This window comes from Falco biarmicus, chromosome Z (assembly GCF_023638135.1).
Source record: "Falco biarmicus isolate bFalBia1 chromosome Z, bFalBia1.pri, whole genome shotgun sequence".
Lineage (NCBI taxonomy): Eukaryota > Metazoa > Chordata > Aves > Falconiformes > Falconidae > Falco > Falco biarmicus.
In genome coordinates, this window is record NC_079311.1 from 5551718 (window position 1) to 5572465 (window position 20748).

General features: G+C 38.8%; 1 protein-coding gene across 1 annotated transcript; it reads left to right on the plus strand.

Annotated features, from left to right (window-relative positions):
• Positions 1-2250: 2250 nt before the first annotated feature.
• On the plus strand, positions 2251-20666 carry POLR3G (RNA polymerase III subunit G). The gene is made up of 7 exons (XM_056325099.1): positions 2251-2699; positions 4939-5068; positions 10166-10228; positions 10936-10986; positions 14397-14467; positions 15339-15467; positions 15947-20666. Exons 1-7 carry the CDS (start codon positions 2580-2582, stop codon positions 16031-16033), a joined length of 651 nt encoding a protein of 216 aa, XP_056181074.1. The 5' UTR covers positions 2251-2579; the 3' UTR covers positions 16034-20666.
• The last annotated feature ends 82 nt before the right edge of the window (positions 20667-20748 follow it).

Sequence of the window (20748 nt, forward strand, 5' to 3'; positions counted from 1 at the left end):
CAAACTAACCCGTCAACACACAAAGGCGCCTAGGTGCTCCCTTGGGCATCCCGCCTGGCAGCCAGAACGTTAGTTGTCGTGTATGCCTCGACTTTTCTTTCAGGATTTCTCTGTTTGGCTGTCGCCGTCACTTTGTGGTGCCAGTAGAGATGAAGTTCCTGAGCCAGTTCGCTTGAAAAAACTCAAAAAGTTTCAGTAAAAAATGAACAGCTGAAATGCCACTAGTTTTAAAGCTTGTTACATCTCATCAGACTAATGCACTACTTCAAGACAATCTTACCAAGAAATAATTTTGAGGCAGCATTTTAAAAATAAAACCGTTTTAGCCACTAGATTTAACGCAAAGAGTGTGGCTTTCTGGCTAGCTGGACATCCCCCTTTCTTTTCGGTTTTCTTCTGTTGTTTCCCTTTTTTTCACACCTACATAATATAATTGCTCATGTTTGAGGCTTTACCGTATCTTTTATCTTTCTTCATTCTGCCAGGCTCACATCTTGTTTTTCAGCTTGCTTTCAAATGCATCTGCTATTTATTTTTCTTTTTTATTATTTATTTGTTTATTTCCAGTTAATTAAATGCTCAGGCTTAGCTTTTTCTTTGTTGTCTTCTTATAATGACTTATTTAGGTCTCAGCTTATTTTTAGACAGTTTTCTGTGCTGCTGAGTGTTGTGGAAATACGTAATGTGAGTTTGTTTTATCCAAGCAGAGCTTATTCCCGTTGAAAATAATGAGTAGGAAATAATTCCATCAACCTGTTTCTCCCTGGCATTTAATAAAAAGGCCATTGCTTCCATCAGGGAGAATCTTAACAGGTCTTATTCTTAAGTTTGCATTTCTTTGCTCCTAATACTAATTCTGTCCTGGATTCCTTGTTATTTTAGACGAGTGTATGAGAAGCTGTAGCTATTGTGCTGTTTCTGATCTCACCTGTATTAGTACTGGGAATAGACATGATGATACAGGTAGAGCAGTAAAGTCTGGAACAGACAGGCTTTTCCCAAGCTGGGCACAAAACATAACCTTGCAATTGATTTAAAGAACGAAGTCAAAGTTTCTTAGTGACTAAGTATCCTTTATTGGCAGTGCTGGATGGACGGGGGATCCTTCCGCCTAACGTGCATGCCCAAAGTGACGATCGCCTAATGTGCATACCCAAAGTGACGATCTGTCTCACATTTATACAATAAAACAAATGAATATTCAATTAACGCCTATACATATTCGTTACCTAAACCCCCTTACTCTCGCTTCGTATGTTAATTAGATTATCAGTCCTTTGCCTGGAATGGGGTGGTCTTGCAGGTTTGCAGGTGATTCATGTCCTTGTGACTGACCATCTGATCTTCTCCAGCAAGGAGACTTAGCACTCCCTCTAGGTAACATTGGAACGTCTCTCATCCTTTTCTCATCCTTTTTATAAATAGCCCCTTTGTTAGAGGAAGAAGGGTAGGTGTCTACTCAAAGCTGTGTGGCTATGTGACCAGACACCACACCCATGACCCGTCACCATACCCACATTCCTGAGCAGACCTATACAATCACAATCGATGTCCATTGTCCCTATTTCACACTATTTCTCCATATCACAATTAATGGTAAAGAGCTCGTGGGATTTCTGGGCTGGAGCCTTGAGCTGATCTGTATATAGTCCTGGGGAGTGAGCAGTAGCACACTGCTTCAGCTGGGCTTCTCTTGGTCCCATTTTGCAGAGACATCTCTGAAAAAAATGTTTATCACATTTTGCTTTACTTGCCAACCCATAGCTCATACAATCCTAAGACGAAGATTGCTGTAACAGTGAAAGTGGTGAGATGTGACTGTAAGTGTAGGTTGCAGGCTATTTTTCTGTGTCATTGGTGGAGTCTGTTAGTTGAAAACAACTTCCTTTTATCAGCAGTTAGCTTGCAGACATGCTGGAGTCCTCTGCTGCTTCTACATTAAACCTCTTTTCTTTCGGCTCCTTATGAGTACCCAACTAGTTACAAAGTTAAAGGACAAAAAAAAATCTGAAAGAGGAAGAAGCCATGATGACATCCACAAGCTATTCTTTGGAAAAAAGTTCAGAACCTGCGAAATATATTCACAGAAAGTTCAGGGTCCTTGTACTTTTCTCTTTTTTTGCCTTTTTTTGCCTTTTTTTTCCTTCCTCCCCCCCCCCCCCCCCCCCTTTTTTTTTCTTTCCTTTTTTTCTTTCTTTTTTTTTTTTAATTTTATTATTAATATTATTTTCCCCCTTACCTTGTTTCTGGTTCTTTTGCCCTGATTGAACTTGAGTTAGTACATCTAAGATTTAGAAAAAGAACATTTAAAATGCCTAGATTAGGAGGTGATTTCAGGCATGCAGAGATGGCTAGCAGAAAAAAGGGAATGGAGTTGATTTTAGGGATGTACCAAATTTATAGTATGTTGAAGAACCTAAGATGGGCATTAAAAATGCCTTGCTATTTAAAATGATCTTTAGTTTTAAAATTACTGTAATCTTTGTTAGGTATTAATTTTATAGGTAATATATACTTGCATTTGATACATGTAACAAAAGTAAAACTTTGAAAATCCCTGATATTTTCAGTAGCTCCAGATGGCTAGATCAGGTACAGGAAGAGGACGTGCTGCATTCACCTTCAACGTTGAGGCTATAGGCTTTGCTAAAGGTTCATCCTTACCTGACGTCGTGTGTAAGCCTCCACCACCATTTCCTGTAAGTACAGCAAGTATCTTAGAGCACACTCTCTGTGTTCAGGTAAAGTGTATTCACTCTTATATTTAGATAATGTAATGAAATACGTGAACAACCCTAAGCACTTTAGGTCAGTTTTGCAGTATTTAATGTTTTTCTCATTATTTCTTCCCGTCCCTTTGCAACCTGTTGTATCCTATATTTACCTAGATGTCTTGCAAGATGTGTTTGTTAAAGTCCTCATCATGATCTGGTTTTCTGGACGTTAACAGTAGCGGAAACACTGCATATCTGAATTTGTTGGAAATGAAGTTACACTTCGATGCTGTGAATGGATTTCCTGATTTTAAAGATTACTGATGATGCAAACGTAAAAGATTATGGATGATTGTCTTCTACCTCAATTGCCAGCATGTAAAAATAATTTGAAAATGATTGGAAGATATTTTATGTAATTAAGGAAACTTAACTGAGATTTGGCATTTGGGTTTTATTTGAAAACTAAAGGGGAAGAAAGAGCATTTTCTGACTGAGTTTTAGCTATGCAAGTAAGGATGCACATTTTTGAGGCAGAAAAGTAGTCTTACAATGTTGCAGTTTTATGTAAGAGAGCTTGCCAGTTATGTCAGGATTTGATCAAGGTGCATGAAATGTTTCTCAGTTTCACATGTTATGATACAGAACTTGGAAGTTTGTCATATAATTAGTGCTATGCTGAGATTTCTCTGGACAGTTATTTCACCCAACATTTTGACTTCCTGAACCAGACATTATATATCCCCTTATTCCACCTTTACAATTAAGTTGTGTGATTTCATTGATACTAAGCCATCCATAACTGTTCTAATGTGAATGTTATAGTCTGCTCGATAGCACAAGGAAACCAAATTCTGTGTGAACTACAGCTTCTGCAGTTACAGTCAGCAGTGGATCAGCCGACCTTTAAGGTCATCAAGTCCAACCGTTAACCCAGCACTGCCAAGACTACCACTAAACCATGTCCCTAAGCACTGCATCTACGCGTCTTTAAAATTCCTCCAGGGATGGTGACTCTACCACTTCCCTGGGCAGCCTGTTCCAATGCTAATGTATACCGTTCCAATATCTAATGTGTACCATGGAGAAGGTAAAGATGCTTTTTTCCTTCTGTGAACAGAGTTTCAGAACTAAGTTAAACTTCTCAGGGTATATCTATTGGCATTCAAAATGATCAAAGTTAACCCAGTGGGTATCTAGGATCAGTAAGGGTTGGCTGTAGTGACTGGGCAGTGACCAAAAGTGTCTTACAGCTGTTGACTCACTTATAGTGAAATTATTTTAAGCAGTGAATTGTTGCTATTGGATATTTCTGATAGACATGTTCTAAGTTCTTACTAATTTCCTGTAAATACAATTAGAAACCCAGTTAAGGAGCATCAGCTTACGATCAGCAACATTAGTGATTATAAATATTGGCCAGCTAGCAAATACAGCTGGAAACAGTAAACTCTCCTCATGATCCAGCGCTGGGACTTGCGATAGCACTTTGTGCTTTGCAATCCACCATTCAGGTATGGATTGTGCACCATCTGTCGTGTGAGAGAAACACCATCCATTCTGTAATTCTATCTCTGTTCTGTGTATTTTTACGACTGTTACTTTACAACTACTTATTTATCTTTCCCAATTTCAAGATTCATAGTTTAAAAAAAACCAAAAAAACAAAAACCACCCCAAAACCAAAAGCCAAAAAACAACCCCAAAATCCAAACCTTAACTATTCAGCTGACAGAAACTGAATTGTGTGAGTACCTATGTGCTACCTGGTTGTATGACAACACAACCTGTTTCTGTGACAGTAGTCATGGAAAGGTTGTCTGTTGCTCAGAGTAATTGTACTCAATGTAGTTAGAACACTATTCCAGAAGAGGTTAAAGCAGCGCTACTCTTAACCGAAGATAGAAGCAATGCTTTCTAACTGCTTTTGGCAATTAAGAGCTTAGCATGACTATGAATGACTATTTCACAGTTTTAATAGTATTTTCTTTTTCTTGAGTTCTTGATACATTTTTGCAGAAAGATACAGCAAAGCCAAAAAAGCTAAAACTTTAGTTGCAAATGTAGTTATGCATGTCAGAATGCAATAAAGTATACTTGTGAAGTAGTGTAATGTATACTTGTGCTCTTCTGTGATTAGCTGTGTTTATTGTAACTTTTGTTAGTGTTCCTGTGTATTTGATGGATATTAAGACCTTACAAATAATAAACATAATTTGTACAGAGCACAGACAATAAGCCAGTGCCTCTGAAAACAGGAGAAGATGAAGATTACATGTTGGCCTTAAAACAAGATCTTAGAGGAACTATGAAAAAAATGCCTTATTTTTTGGCAGTAGAAGAGGACCGTGAAGGTTTGTTTGTGTGCTTTTTATTTTTATCTTCAGTACTTATTATTCTGTGAAGGGTGATGTAGTGAAATGCATGTGTTGAAGATATATTTGTACTGATAATGAGCAATAAAAATCAGCAGCTTAAGATAATAGGGAATTTTTCTGCTTTTACACTTACTCAAGTTGTAGATCACACCTACCACTGCTGGAAAGCAAGTACTGTGTGAAAAAGAGAGATATCAGATGTATACAGTAGGAAACATTTAGACCAACTGTATGGCAGTCTTTTCAATTATATGCAAACCAATACAAGCGAAATAGGCATTTCTACATGTTAAAGTACCCTAAAAATTTTGCACTGGAGCCAAGGAATCTGTAGTAAATGCTAGTGTTGAAATTCAGCTTTTGATTGTGTAAAAACTTACTTAAAATAATCGATGTTGTATTAGCTGGACATTCTAAAAGATACTAATTTTTTTTCCCCCTAAGTCCATCCAGGCAAGATTGGTAAGTACTACTGACAATTCACTTGAAATACGAAGACTGCGATGAAGATAAGTGATTTACTGAGGTTTGCATCAGAAGCAGAGCTTGATTATAAGCCAAAGCTTGATCTTTTTCTGTCCTAAGAATGTCTTTGCTTATACGTAATTAAAAATTACCTGCTTTGTTATTTTTTTGGTAACAGTAAATGCTCTGTTATACTTGACATCCAGTCATACATCATTAGACAGTTAAAATCCAAGCTTCCTGGTCATAAAACTGATCTTGTGGGAAAGAAGGGAAGGGGAGCAGGGCAGGAAGACTTTATTATCTGTTTACCAAGTGCTGGGGGTGTTGTAAATGTAGCAGTCACTGGCGATTATTACTGTGGGAAGTGCTTCTTTCAGTTTGTGATTTTTGTCTTCTTCTGTTATCCTCCTGAGTGCTCATTCTGAATGCTACAAATGGCAAGCACTGTTAATTTGTTACAGGAAAATAGGAGATGAAAGGTATTAGGAAATGCCAGTTGTGTCAGACCCTAGGCCCAGTCACTGCAATAGGCAGTCACTGAAATGCTTTATAAAAATTTTTAAGAAATCCAAAGTGGCCAAACACTAGATAATATTTTTCATTGCTATCTTGTGCTGACTTTTAATAACGAGAGCTGACTTGAACTCCTAAAATGTGAGTTGTAATTTCCATCCTGAAACCATCAGAATATTTTCGGACTGAATATTCATGATGTTGATACAATACAGGTACCAAGTCCAATCCCTTCTGAATTTTTGTTCATGTAGTGGTGAATTCTCGAGTTTTTGAGACTGTGTGCATTTTTTTTTTCATTAGGCTTTGAATATAACGCTGATTAACACACATTACTGATTATCCACTTGTACTAAAGCACTGTTTAAAATGGGGTTGCACTCTGCAGTGAGAACAGCGAACACGCTGCCAACCAGACATAGTGGCTCACAAAAGGCAGAATATTTCCTCAGACCTGCTGGAGCCGAGCAGTCACTGGGAGGCAGCAGGCATCTGTAGTGCAGCCCAAGCACGGCCCAGGGTGGACCCTGATGGTGAGGCTACGTAAAACCTCGGTTAAGAGGCAAGAACAGATCCAATCTTTATTTCTAGATCTCTTTATGACAGAACGATTCCAAGTTACTCTTCTATCACATCTCCCCTTCCATCTTCTGAGTAAACAGTTTCAGTCTCTTTGGATTTGCATCTCACTAGAGGCTTGTCATGCTCTTGATCTTTGTCAGGCTTGAAGTCTGCTGTTTCCTTTTGAGGCACAAAAAGGGGAACTGCTATGCCTGAGAGCCAGTCAGGGTTATTTCCAAGGAACCAGGCACTTGATGAGAACATACTCTCTCTCTTTTCCATCTTTGCCTCGTGTGATCGTTCTTACTGTTCACCTCAGAATCATCTTTGTTTTGAATAATGGGCCATATAAGATTTTTTTAAAGAACGGTGTGCTCATGTTTATCTGAGGAGACCCTTATTGTTGGGTGACATAGAGAGTGTGCTAATTGTCCAGGCACAAGATATGTTAATGTTGTTAACTCGAAGATATACTAGGTCCTTGAATGGGAATGTGCTAATTATCCAGGTGCAAGATATGTTAATGAGTTCCCGGAAAGTTAATGAATAGGTATGAGTTGCTTGTATAAAGAGCAGGCTGAAAGGTCCCCTCGGTGTGCATGACTTTGGTGGAGCGATCCCCCGTGCACCCAGCGCTGCCGAATAAAGATAACCTCCGCTCACTCCAATATTGGTGACTGATTCTTTAAATCAGTTTGTACAGCCTTCTTTACGAGATGGAGTGATCTCTCTCTGTTGATGAGTGTGCTCCTTAGTAGAACTGCCAGCTTTGAAGCCTGTTTTTCTACAAAAACTGGCAGTCACAGGGAAGGCAGGTAGACAGCCACTTGACAGACTCAAATAATGCTTCAAATGTTATCATCATCTCCCCAGGGGTAAGTTAAGGTAACATTTTACTGATCCTTTAGTGGTACAAAAATGCCTCATATGAGGGGTAGGGTATTATTACATCAGCAGTGGTCTGCAGCTTAAAAAGCTTGCTTTTATTTCAGTCACAGTATGCACTTGTCTCTGGGACTGCATTATGTGGCAGAAGTGGCCTAGCTTTAAGAAAAATGCTTACTTCCCCCAGGGTAGATTATTTTTAACTAATCTTTTCTGTTCTTTGTTTCACAGCCCTTTACTCCCCTGCATTTCACCAAAACGTCTGATAGAACTAAGAGAGAGGCAGGAGGGGGGTGGTGGGCAGGAACTTCTTAAATTGGCTTTGCTACAAGAGCAAATGGATTGTTTTAAACCTGCAACACAACATCTGTGAGCCAAATGGTCCTTTGAAGTGTGAGAAGGGAAACATTTTAATTAGTTAGGACATAGCTATCTATCTTTCATTATTTAGGTAGTAAATGAAAGCCATGTCTAAGACTACTTGGTGATTTTCATGTGTTACTGTGCCATACACAACAGATTGTCATCATGCATTTCAACGTGCACTTAGAGTGAGTAGCAGGCGTACTCTATAGTAAGTCCTCTATTTTCCTCACTTCATAAACTATGAATAATTCATATTTTCCCTGTAGGTATATCTGCTATGACTGGGCAACTATCACCTTGGCAGTGGTTTGGAATTAATTCATTAGCTGTGAGTGGCAAGAGTCAGTCAGATGTATTTTTTTACTGATGGCATCAGCAATTGTTTCTTTACTAGAGAACCTCGAGCTGAAATCAAAACTACTAGTTTCTTTCCCACTCTGTGCTGACAGTTTCCTACAGCATCTGCGAAGGCCACCTACATTAAACGCTCCTTGAGACACTAATTTTAAGTGCAAGCTCTTTGTTGCACAGTTTTAACTTGGTCTGCTTGCCCTTGTCATAACTAAATTTCAGCTTCATTCCTGATGTCTTCCTTATCCCTTCCTTTTCTGTGGTGAGTATGTGTATTGGGTCTGGCTGATCCCCTCAGCAGCCCTCGTGGTGTTGTGCATTGTATTGGTTCTTAGGTGGTGAGAACACACCAGCGTTTTGGCTGCTGCTGAGCAGCGCTCACGCAGCACCCAGGCTGGCTCTCCAACTTTCCCCCATGCCTCACCAGTAGGCTGAGAGTGTAAATGGTCTTGGGGGCAGGAGGGGGGGGGGTGTGGGCACAGCCAGGACAGCTGACCTGAACTGACCAAAGGGATATTCCATACTATATGACATCTGCTTAGATACAAAAGCTAAGAGAAAGAAAGAGGAAGGGGGATATTTGTTATTCATGACATTTCTCTTCTGGAGCAACCACTACATGTACTGAAGCCGTGCTTCCCGGGAAGTGGCAGAATGTCGCCAGCTGATGGGGAGTAGAGAATAACATCTTTTGTTTTCTTTTGCTTCTGCAGCGTGCCTTTTGCTATTGCTTCATTAAACTGCCTTTATCTTAACACACAAAGTTGGCTCTTTTCATCTTATTTTCACCCGCACCCCATTCAGCTGAGGAGGAGAGTGATAGAGCAGCTTGGTGGGCACCTGGCATCCAATCAAGGTCAATCCAACACAGTATGTTAGAAGTCTTTGACTAAAGGTCACAATCTGCCTTCATTACCATTTTTTGTGCAATACCCACAAAAATTATCCCTGTTTGGGTAGTGAGTTATTACTGCGGTCAGAACCAATAATTTTGCATGAAGTGGATTTTGCAGTTGGACATGGTAATTTCATAAGAAAAAATGAGACTGATTTAAAAATACTTCAGTTTTGACATTGCTTTTGTCAATAGAGATTGTACAAGAAAGTTCTTTGCAGTATAAATGAATGTACTTACACTCTATAACTACTGTATTATTTATTGTGCATTTCTCAGTTTAGTTCCTGTGCCTGGAAAGAGGTTAAATGGACTAAAATGTGTTGCTGCTGTTTAGGTCACATCTCTGTTACACTGCAAAGGTTTGCCATTGCAGAAGTACTTAAAAGAGTGGGAGTTGATCAGTCTGAGACATGGCCTTCTGGGGCCTGGGGGTTCTGGGTACTCTGTATGGTCAGTGCAGTGGTGATAAATGTCACTGGATGGTTTTGTAGCAAAGGTTTGATTGTGAAACTCTTAGGGAGCAGAAGCGTTAGCGTTCATTTGATGTTTCGACCTAGTTTCCCTGACTATATCTGCATTTTATGTTTTCATGCTTTCCAGAGATATTATAATAATTAGAATAATTATTATAATAAAAAGAAATAATAAAAAGTAATATTTTTTGAGGGTCTTTTTGTTGGTTTGTTTTTTGGGATTTTTTTGGGGTGTGTATGGAGGGCAAGTGTTTTGATTCAAAGGATGTACCCTGAAAATGCAAGGCAATAATCAGGGGGTTTGTGTTTTGGGCAGGGGATATAAAATCCAGGTCTTGCAAGTATTTAGCAAACTATTAGTCCTGGGAATTATCATAAGAACTACTCAAAGCGGTGCCATTAAACTGTCTTAAGTGTTTGACAACAGCCCAAGAAAGTGTTCAATGCAGGATTAAAAAAATGCACTGTATGTTTAGTTATAAGAAAATTCCAAGGACACTGTCTGGGTTGCCTTTTTAATTAATTGAATTCAATAACTCTTTGTATCCTTCTCTACAGTAATTGAGAGGTACAGTAAAAAGTACCAGAACAGTGAAAAGGAGCATGCAGCATGGACCCCAGGTAATATCTGACATTAGCAAAGGGTAATTCTTTGTTAACCTGGGAAATATTCTGCTCTTCCACATTTGATTCATTATTTTTCAAGCAATAAAAAAGTATGCAAATCATTACAAAGTTGTGTATTCCTAGTTGAGGGTCATGCCCTTTGCATGTTTTCAGATCAAGGCAAAGTGTTGTTTTGTCCAAAAAGAATTCTGATTTTATTTATTTACTCGGTTGAAACAACTGATCTGCAGCAAAAATTCAAGCTTTAGCTCTCACTCTAGCTTTCCTTCTTCCTTGCTCGCCATGCAAATAACAGTTTTGAACAGGGATCAAACAGCGAATTACCAAAAATAACTCAACCTGATGTCTTAGTCACAGGTAGATGGGTTTTATAACATTACACTTCCACAACCGTATCTGTGTATCTCACTACTGCAAACTTAAATTACAGAATGTAATTTTATGTAGGCCCCTGGTAAGGCTGAACTTTATCACTTTAGGGCAGATGCAAGTTGTCAGGAAGTGGGTGGAATGCCAGTCCCCACTCTGGTTTCTCAGTTTAAAGTACAGCTAGAATTCCATAAAACTGTTGTGTGCAAAAACTTTACATGCATATAAATAGGATCAAGCTCAACAGGGGCCCCTACCTTTCCTTGGTGGATAACAGGAGGATTACTGCTGTAAATCATCACTCATATATATTAAAGCTATTTTCTGTACAGATTGGAGAAGACTCCCAAGAGAGCTGAAGCCAAAGAAGAAGACCAAAAAAGGTATATTATCTGTTTTTAAGAACCACTTATTACACACTAGTCGAGTGATAGAAGACATACTGGAGCTGGCTAGGGAAAAAAATATGTTAGAAATATTATTTAATCCAAATAATCAGGGTTTTGGGGAGATTTTCTCTAAATAATTTACTAGTCTGCCTGTCTTGTGGTTTTTACTTTGCTTCTGTATGATGCTTTAACTTCCTGGAATAGATTTATCTTCCTTTCTTGCTTTTCATATTGATGTACCATATTAATATGAGATATGTAATAGTGAAAGATTATAAAAAGACAGAACTTTTTGTTTTGAAAGTTATCTTTAGTTAACACTCACCCATCTTCTATCAGTTAGTAGCTGGCTGTTCAGATTTCCTTTATCTTTTGGATTTCTCAGTTATCTTGTTTATGATTTGGTTGACTTTGGCATTTTTTAAGCCTTTTATATGTGATTTAATGTAGGTTATTTTCTATTTTCCCTCGTTTTACTTTTTTTGTTTATTTTCAGCTTTCTTCTGCAGAATTGTGAACCAAATCCTTCAACAGCAGTTGGAGCTGGTATTGGTTGTTCTTACAGGAAAAAACTTTCATTACACAGCATCATATGTGTATTTGTTTCTCAAAAGTGTTTTCTAGTCTGCATGACTGTTTTAAGTTCTCTGTTGAAGTCTGTTGCTCTGTTGATGTGAAATAACACTTGGCCTCCTGTATCTGTCTGTTATATATAATTGTTTACTTTCTTGTTCTCTTTGTCCAAGTCCTTCATGTGTCATTTCTCAGTTCAAGGATAAAATAGAAAAAGAAAAGGGAATGTGCAGTAGTCATGGAGACTGGCTCAGCTGGAAGCTTTGTTACTTTTAAGGGCGTCATTGAGAGACATAGTACTAAAGGTAGACTGCAAAATTCAATTGTAAATTAAGTACTCATTTGCAAAATCTCTGAAGATGAAACCAGTACATATCTACTTTTTTTTTTTTTTCCTCTTCTATTTGAAAGAAGAGACTGCATTGGCTTTTACAAGCCTAATTGCAATAATTAGCTCCCCAAGATCCAATGAAATCATAAATGCTGATTTATTATTCATTGTTACATTAATGTGATTATTGTAAATAGAGAATCACTGATCACTGTGAGGAATTTCCCTTCTTTCTTTTGTGCTCGTTTCTCTATTTGCTCTTAAAAGTACATTTTCTTACATGATTGTAATGGCAAAGATCAGCTGACCATCAGAATTTGATTGGATTTTAAAAAAGAGGTTCCTCTAAAAGCAAAAATCACATGGCTTTAGTTTCTTTGGGGAATCCTGATGATACGGAGGCCATACAAAAGTCATCTGACTCAGGTTTGTATATGGCTCATCAGTGACACTTTAGCTCTCCTGATACATATCTTTGTGGTATGCTGAGGAGAACCATCTCAGGTGGCACTTTATAACTGAGCGGAACAAAGGTGAGGGAGTCAAAAGAAGCTGCGCTGAAATTCAGACAGGCTTCCTACCTACCCTTCAACCTGTGTAGATTGCAGGAGTGGTTTTGGGATCACTGCAGTTACATGTGCATGGATGGCTTCATTTTTACACACCTCTCCCTCCCCCTTTCTGGTTTCCCTCAATGTTTCAACCTAAGACCTGACCACCTGCCTTCTCAGTGACAAGACTGAGTAGAATTCCATATCTCTCCCACACTTGCCCTGGGGCTGTGGACCACAGTAGTAGAGATACCTGCAGTGCCTGCCAAAAAAAAAAAAAAAAAAAATGGGAAGAAAGAAAAAGCTTGAACTGGGTTCAGCTCTTGTAGGGCAGCTATATGCATATGTGTGTGGCAGTCAGATGCATGCCTTTAAGCCCAAGTACTGCAAGAACAGGTATTTGGAGAGATCAGATTGTATTCCATGGCACCTCTGAGCTACATGGATGTAAGAAGCTGTGTTGCTTGAAGTTCTACTAACGATGGGTTAGTGTCTAATTTTTTGGTAAGCTCCAGAGACGCCCACCATTTGGGGAAAGATCTTGCATGCTGTTTTGATTTTAAGGCTGTTTGTTCTATACACTTTACCTCTAAAAGCCTTCAGGGGGTTGTGCAAAGATTACAATTTTGAATCGCATTTTCCACTTGTTTTCCTTAAAAGCTTACTTCATTCTGGATGTTTTGCTTTGAAGCTGTTTGTATGTTAATACAGAGCAGCTTGACTCCCCTCAGCTCTCTGCAGTTCTTTTGTCACATAATCCCTTCCTAGACGTAATGCTGACATGAACTGAATGTTATTTATCACAAATGCTTTTGACAAAATACAGTTGTTTTCTTAGCAGCTCTTAGTGTTGTTCTGCTTCCTTGAGTATCAGGCCAGATAAAATACATAACCACATTGGGTTGCTATCTGCTCCACAAAGGATATCCCCTCCATCAATGCACACTGTTGTTCTTTCCGACACCACTTGGTACAGCCTAGTGTAAAAAAAGGTGCAAGTTACGTAAGGTAGCTTGTCCGAAGCTACCTTGTTCATCAGAAGCTGTATAGCTACACCAGTACTTTACAGAGGCAGTTTTACTCTGCGGAGAAGAGCTAATGTGTGTTAGGTACAGCTCTATGTTGTAAATTTTATCTGGTCATGCTGAATACAGCAGGAGAGCCGAGACATGGTTACATGGTGGAAACGGGACATCCAGCAGAGCTCTTTAAATGCTGTAGCAACTCTCGCTCTGGAGCTCCCTGTTTCTCCTCAAACTGCACTCCTGGAATTGGGGCAACCAAATTAGGTTGCTGCAATTCAGGTAGCTCTCACCTGGGTACATGGAATGCTGGTTTTGACCTTCACTCCAGTGTACAGTCAAGTAGCATAATGAGGTTGGATTGTAGGGAGTAACTTGATGAAGATTATGTTAATGAGTCAAGGGACTAGGTGGAAATACACACTGTGAGCTCATTAGATGAGAGCCAGCTGTGATCTAAAAGGCATCTAGGTGCAATAACCATGCCTACTCTGTTGGAGCTAACAAACAGCTGTCTCTATCTGAAACACCCGGCTGTCATTAATGAGTTGCATAAATTAGCGACATTAATGAGTTTTTATCTTTTCAAGATGATGAAAAATAACAATTCAGATTTTGTTCTAGTACTCACATATTGTGAGTATGCAGGTAAAACGTATTTTGTGAAGCTGAACATCATACTTCGGCCAACCCTTTGGTCAATGATCTGTTCAAAGTGAATTTCAGACTGGCCCTGTAGGAATCACTTACCTGAATCGGGCATTTACACTTCCATGAATGAGGTGGCTCAAAGTTTAAAGTAATTTTCATACAGATAGTGTGGGATTTCCGTGGCATACTCAAGATGTAAGCTCTTAAGAGCCAGTAAAACAAAAGAATTTGTGTTCTTCCATATTCAAGAAATAATAGTGATGTATTTTATTCCAGCAGGTGCAAAACCAAAAAAGGCAAAAAGTTCTGAACCTAAAAGTAACCTCGATGTGTTGAAAAAAATTGAGGTAAGATGCGCATACTCTTTCTAAATTCTACAGTAGAATCTGCTGAAGGAAAATGAAATCTTTAGTATGTGTTTTGGTACAAATGGAATAACCAGCCTTTTTCTGGCCTTGTCTTGTTACTCTGACAGACAGCTGTTCTGCAATGTGGTAGCACAAGGGAGAGGGTAAGGACAGAGCCTGGCTGTGGAGAAGCTGTTGTCTTTGCCTCTCTTTGATTCTGAGCACAACTTTTTGATTCAGACCAGTTGTTCTTCAGCGGGTAGTGATGTAGCTTAATTGTGATCAGCAGAGGTAATATTAGAGCTTATTGAAGGACAAATGGGCGCCAGAGCTTTTAAATGTATTGCTGTTTCACCAATGTTGGAAGTTAAACACTGTAGTAAATTGAGAGGAAAGATACAGAAAGAGAAACCTGGAAGGAAAGTCACCTCAATTTTGGAGGCAACTACCCACCATGTGGGAATGGAGGCTTAAAGATGAAACAGCCTTCCATTTTTTCTCTTGATGATCCACCAGTTTTTTGGTGCAGATACCTTATTATGTATAGTACGGTACCGCTTTATCAAGTATGACATGGCCTTCTACTGCCAGTTATTCTAACAGTGGTAAACGGAATGGTAAAGGGAAATCATCATATGAATTTATTACACAAGACATATTTTTTTAGACTTCAGGTCCAATGGCTAATGCTTGATGAAGTCAGTCATTATGAAGTTCTCACATGTCACATCATGTTGTTTTAAATATTGACAAAAGACATGCACAGCTAGCCGTCTTGCTGTTAACTGCAGCGTAACGTTTCGGTAGTGTGGAGGTTATGCTGTCACTCTTAACATGAGATTACCTTGTAAAGGAGATTGCCTTGTGACAGGAGTTGGAAAAGAAGGGTGATGAAGAAGAAAAATCTGAAGATGAGAAAGACAAAACAGAAGACAAAGAAGGTGAAGATGACGAAGAAGCAGAAGAACCAGAGGAATATGACGAAGAGGAGCATGAAGAGGTAAAATGTCAGTTTTCCTACTTAACACAAAGTTGGATCTCACTCATTGAGTAGTATGTTGGCTGTCAGCCAAAGAAATGTCCGTAGCTTCTCTTGTCACTGAAGGAGAATTTTAGCAAGAGGCGTTACTACATGAAATTTCTTCGTTCACTACATTGTGTTGTAGTTAGTTCAAGTGGGTGTTTTAGTCTTTGTACTCCCCAAAGGCTCTGAAATAAGGATTCTGCAAGCAGGAATGTGTCCTGCCACAATCAATACGTACAGTTATTCATTTTCATCACTAAAACAGCGATGCCTGTTCTTTCATAGATATCAGAACTTCATTACAGTATTTCCCTTTTTCTTTCCCAAGAAAGAAGGAAAGAAAAAACTCCTATTACTGTTTCAAAACATGGATGCTCAACTGCAGTTTGAAGCATGTTTCTTTCATAAATCATCTCCACAGATACAGTGATAGATGTTTTTTTCCTTTGGTTTAGGAAAATGACTACATTTCTTCATATTTTGAAGATGGAGATGACTTTGATGCTGGCGGTGATGACAATATGGATGAAGCAACATACTAGCTATTGTTGCTAGGTGGTACACTGCCGAAGCCTTACACTACTTGAAGTAGAATTCCAGAGGTAGGCTGAGTATTAACAGAACTAATGCTTTAGCTCTGTTGATTTTAAGCATACTGTCCAAAACCACGTTGGACAATTATTTTTAATTGTACTATGCTGTAAAACAGGATATGGGATCCTTTGTTTTTGTTCTTTTGCCAAATGTTTTGCAGACATGCACCTTTTTAAGGTTTTCCAGAATGGCTTACTGATGGAGTAAGCTATATGCCACTATATTGCCTCTGCACAGAAAAAGAATGTATGCATTTTAATCAAAATTGTGCCTAAGCATTTGCACTAGTCAGTTCTATGCTTCAACAGTCAAATCTTGAGAATAACAGTGAAATTCTTGATGACTGCGGGGGAAAAAAAAAAAAAAAAGCCATGGCCTTTATGGACATAAGCTGCTGATTTGGAGCTGACTTCTCTGGAGGAGTTCAGGTAACTTCTGAATTCAGGTGACTGAAAATAATTGAAAATAAACTAAGCACTTTAATATAAAGTGACTTGAAAGTACCTTAGTAATATGGGCAGACAACATAATGAGAGTATTTTGAAGAGCTATTATTCTAGTTAAAAGAACTCATTAGTATTTTGGTAAAAAGGGACTGTAATATTAAACAATGGGTTACATTACCTTTATGAATCCGCATAAGTGATAATTAAGGGTAATTTCATTTAGAAATATGGCAGAATTTAAGACTGAGAAATTATGGAATCCTGGTTTTCAGCAGTGGCACACTGATAAGTGATGAGAATTCATCTGCCTCAGTTTCTCCACCTCTTAAGGTGATACTTTCTTACCTCACAGCGCTGTTCATGTGAGATGGCAGATGTTACCTATCTGTGTAATTGTTAATGCATTTATTTACTTTCCTACAGAACAAACAAGACAGAAACTTAACAGACAGCACATCAATATTAAAAACAAAACAAAAAAAACAACCAAACCCAACCAAATAAAAAATGTAGGAAAAGAATGTGGTGAAGTATTTTAATGCATGAAGTTTTAACTAGGAGAACAAGACAAGAATGCCAAGAATAGCAAAACCAGAATGTTTGGAAACATCAGTTTTATTTAAGAACCAACAACTGAGGTGTAGAAAACCTGTTCCCAAGATCAGATACTTGAAGAACCCAGTGACAGAGCAATTTCTGTGTCCTGTTGTCCTTTGATGGTACAAAGTATTATTGGTCTGTGTTACTATTATTACTATTGATCAGGGTTGTTGGTTTTGTTTGTTTTTGTTTAACTTCTTAAAACATTCTGTTCCTGATAACTATTGCTGTTATTGGGTCTAATGAAAGAACAGTTTTAAACCAAATCCAATTCTTTCATCAGCAAAGGAAACTACAGAAGTTTCCCTTGCAATTTTGGCAGTTTGTCAAGCAGTACTTTACCTCACCAGTGACTGGAAAACAGTATTGCATTGTTCTATGAACTTCATATGCAGTAAGAACTTGTTCCTTGAGCTGTAGCTTTCAAGTGTTCTGATAAAATATGTATCAGATGTAAAGAAAATTAAACTAAAATGCTATGCAGGTCACACCTCAGCAGTATACCAGTTTTATTTTGAAGTGTTCATACAAATGTTTAATAAACGTTCTGCTGTACTGCACAGGAAATGTGTTCTCTGTTCATTGTCTTTTAACATCACACATGGCAGCAGCTGTTTCTTAACAGGTGTGCCTGCTTCTTGCATGGCATATACGAGACAGGTATCAACAAGGTAACCATGTTGAAAATTAAATTTGCATGCCTCAAGTGTTATCTTCTGCTAGCTGTTCCCCCCTGTGCAGGGTGAACAGTGGGACTCCTAGCCTCACACAAGGAACGCAAACTGATGGCTTTTGCCAAAGGCAGAACTAGAAAATTAACACTGGAAAAGCATTACTGCATGACTTAGAATTTGGTCACAAGCTGTTGCTTGCTTGAACAGGTACAATACCTTATTTTGTGGCCGATGCTGACTCTTGAGGATGATGACTTACTTCATTCATCATACTGCTAATTGGAGAGACAATTACTTCCCTGCTGTACTGCTGAGAATTGCTCTGGCAGAAATTGGGTCTTTATGTGACTTTTTAAAAGGTGAACTATGGTCACCTCTATCCTCCAGCGGGAACCACAAAGTCTTAGGATGGACCCTCTAGCACTACTTTAACTATGGCAAATAAGGCCAGCGGTTATGAACGCACCAGGTTCTGCAATGATCCAGCTTTGTGCCAAGGCACTTCTGAAATGGAATGAGGTTGTGCTGTTCCAGAGGCGTAACGCTTGCAGCTGTCTTTATCAGCTGATTTAACGATCGCTTAGAATTCACTGCAAGACCATAATGCTGATGGAACAGACCACTGTTTGGGTCTCAGCAAACTCTGGGTTTGGACAGGCATATATTCAAATCCTATCTTAACAGCACAGCATAACACCGCTGCTTCATAGAAGGCACTGCTTTCAGTGTGTGGGGAGATCACCCTTAGGGTGATCTACGAACTTCGCTGATCCTTGCCTTAGCTTTTCATGGCTATTTCTTAATCCATATTTTACAGAACCAGCAAGTTCTCAGAACTTTAAGCAGAAAAATCTACGTCCTACAAGGTGTGCACAGGGTAAACCGTTAAGGCTCCAGCCAGATGCAAATGCTGTATGCAGGTACTGCCAACAAACTCACTTGTTGGCCAGGGATTTTTACTTCAGATCATACATCAAAAGTAGCCAAAACGCACACAAGTAGTGGCCTCCTGTAATACACCATGCAAGGTATATAGAACTAAGAATATATTGTATGCACCACTTTCACTGCAGTCTAAAATAAAATTTTATTTTACGTATATTACTTACGTTCTTCTAAAAGCAGAGAAGTATTTAAAATTAGACTTGCTCTTCATTCAGGATTATTCTACAAAGTTATATCTTCAGCCTTTATAAAATAGTTATACAAAGACTATTTGTAACAACATAGTCCAGAATAAAGCACATTTAAATAATTTACATTTTACATGATCCAACAGTGCAATATGCACTTAAATTTAAAACCAATTTCCTGATCAACAATGTGTTGTAATTAATCTAAAACATGATTTGCCACTCAGTTGTGCTTTTTATTTTTAAGCAAGTCAGTTTCTAAAGACTTAACTTTACAGATTTTAACTTCAATCAGACTGAAGTTACATACAAAGCAGCCAACCTCTTTATTCAGGGCTGACACGTGGTGATGTATTGCCAGTTGTGTTGTACTTTGGAAAAAGCACTGCAGATCCCTGCATCCTGCAAAAAAACAAGCCAGCTGATGCTTGTAGATAACCAGTACTAGGAGCCCTACAATCCTGGAAAGAGACCTACTCTTATCTTCTCATAAAGTTAATTCTCTTAAATTAAAAATACGCTATGTGAAATATGCTGCATAATAAAATAGTAAAAACACACTAGGCTCTTGGTTAGAGTATCATACAGTCCAATGCAACAGCTATCCCTTTGTGTTTTTTTAATGACTGCCTATCCTAGCATACATAAAGGCCCATCACACTCGACGCGGTGACAAGAAGCCACAGGCCTTCCAGCACTGCAGAAGCCCAAAGTGTGAGCGATGCCAGAGAACTATTCTGCAGTACCACTGCAGGGCACAGAGCAATGGCTAACAACCCATCATCTCTCCACTTGCCCACCAACAGGATAGAGGCCTTCCTGAGGGAGTCACACCACAGCTGACGCTCCCTTCCATACTGATGTCAATTTGATGCCCATCAGCCCAGGTATGTGCAGTACATTAGGCCTATGTTGCATCACAATAGTTAATTCCATGTTCTTCCACAGTTTCTTAAGAAATGGGAGAATAAAAGTATTAGAAATGTTGAGGTTTCAGAAACAGAACGAAGGGGAAAGAAGCAAACCAGCAAATAAGCTTGCAGGAAAAAAAGACACACGTACCAAGTTTCAGTCCTGCACAGAAAACATCTGTCTTGATGTGCCAAAGCTGTTGTCCAGACCAGAGCAAGTCACCTTCTACACTGCCAGCCATTGAGGCTGTGGCTCACTTCAGCCACCATCAGTTATTCTGCAATGCAATTTTTCATACAGCATGACCCAGAACTGGTACTTCAGTATTCATGCTTGTGTTACTGGCACATTCCTTTCATGGAAAGCACCAATTAAAAGATCTCTGAAAACAAGCGTTAGGTGAAACATGAAATTTACGCCTGTTTGCAATCTCTCTTCTCATGTGGAAACTATGAGTAGTTTCCACTATCTCCAGAGATACCACTTTGATCAAAGGGTTCAAGAGCAGCAGGTCACAGTTCACATATCCAAGTGTACAGCCTTTCCCTTTAAGCTCTGGCCTGCTTCTATTTCAGTATAATACATTAAAAGTTAACAGGGCATGCTCATACACTGGGCATGCCAGTGGAGAGTATTTGTCCCACCTCCTGCGGCAATAGAAGCCTCCAGAAACAGATGGGGCGTTGAGTCTTTACTTTCAAAATTTAAGTTGATAAAGCACTTTGGAATACCTCCAATACTTAGGAAACATTAACTTTTCCCCCTTTTTTTTTTTTTTATACTGTATATACTTACCAAAGACACTCAAAGGAAAGCTTATAACAGTAGTTTAAAGGATAGTGATTATTTTTCCATTTCTCTCTTTCCAAGTCCTATTCAATTCAGCTATCTTGGGCTT

Coding starts and splice junctions, on each gene's coding strand:
- POLR3G (XM_056325099.1), top strand. CDS start 2,580: ATGGCTAGATCAGGTACAGGAAGAGGACGTGCTGCATTCACCTTCAAC. Junction 10,229..10,935: donor GCATGCAGCATGGACCCCAG/GTAATATCTGAC, acceptor TTTTCTGTACAG/ATTGGAGAAGACTCCCAAGA. Junction 10,987..14,396: donor AAAGAAGAAGACCAAAAAAG/GTATATTATCTG, acceptor ATTTTATTCCAG/CAGGTGCAAAACCAAAAAAG.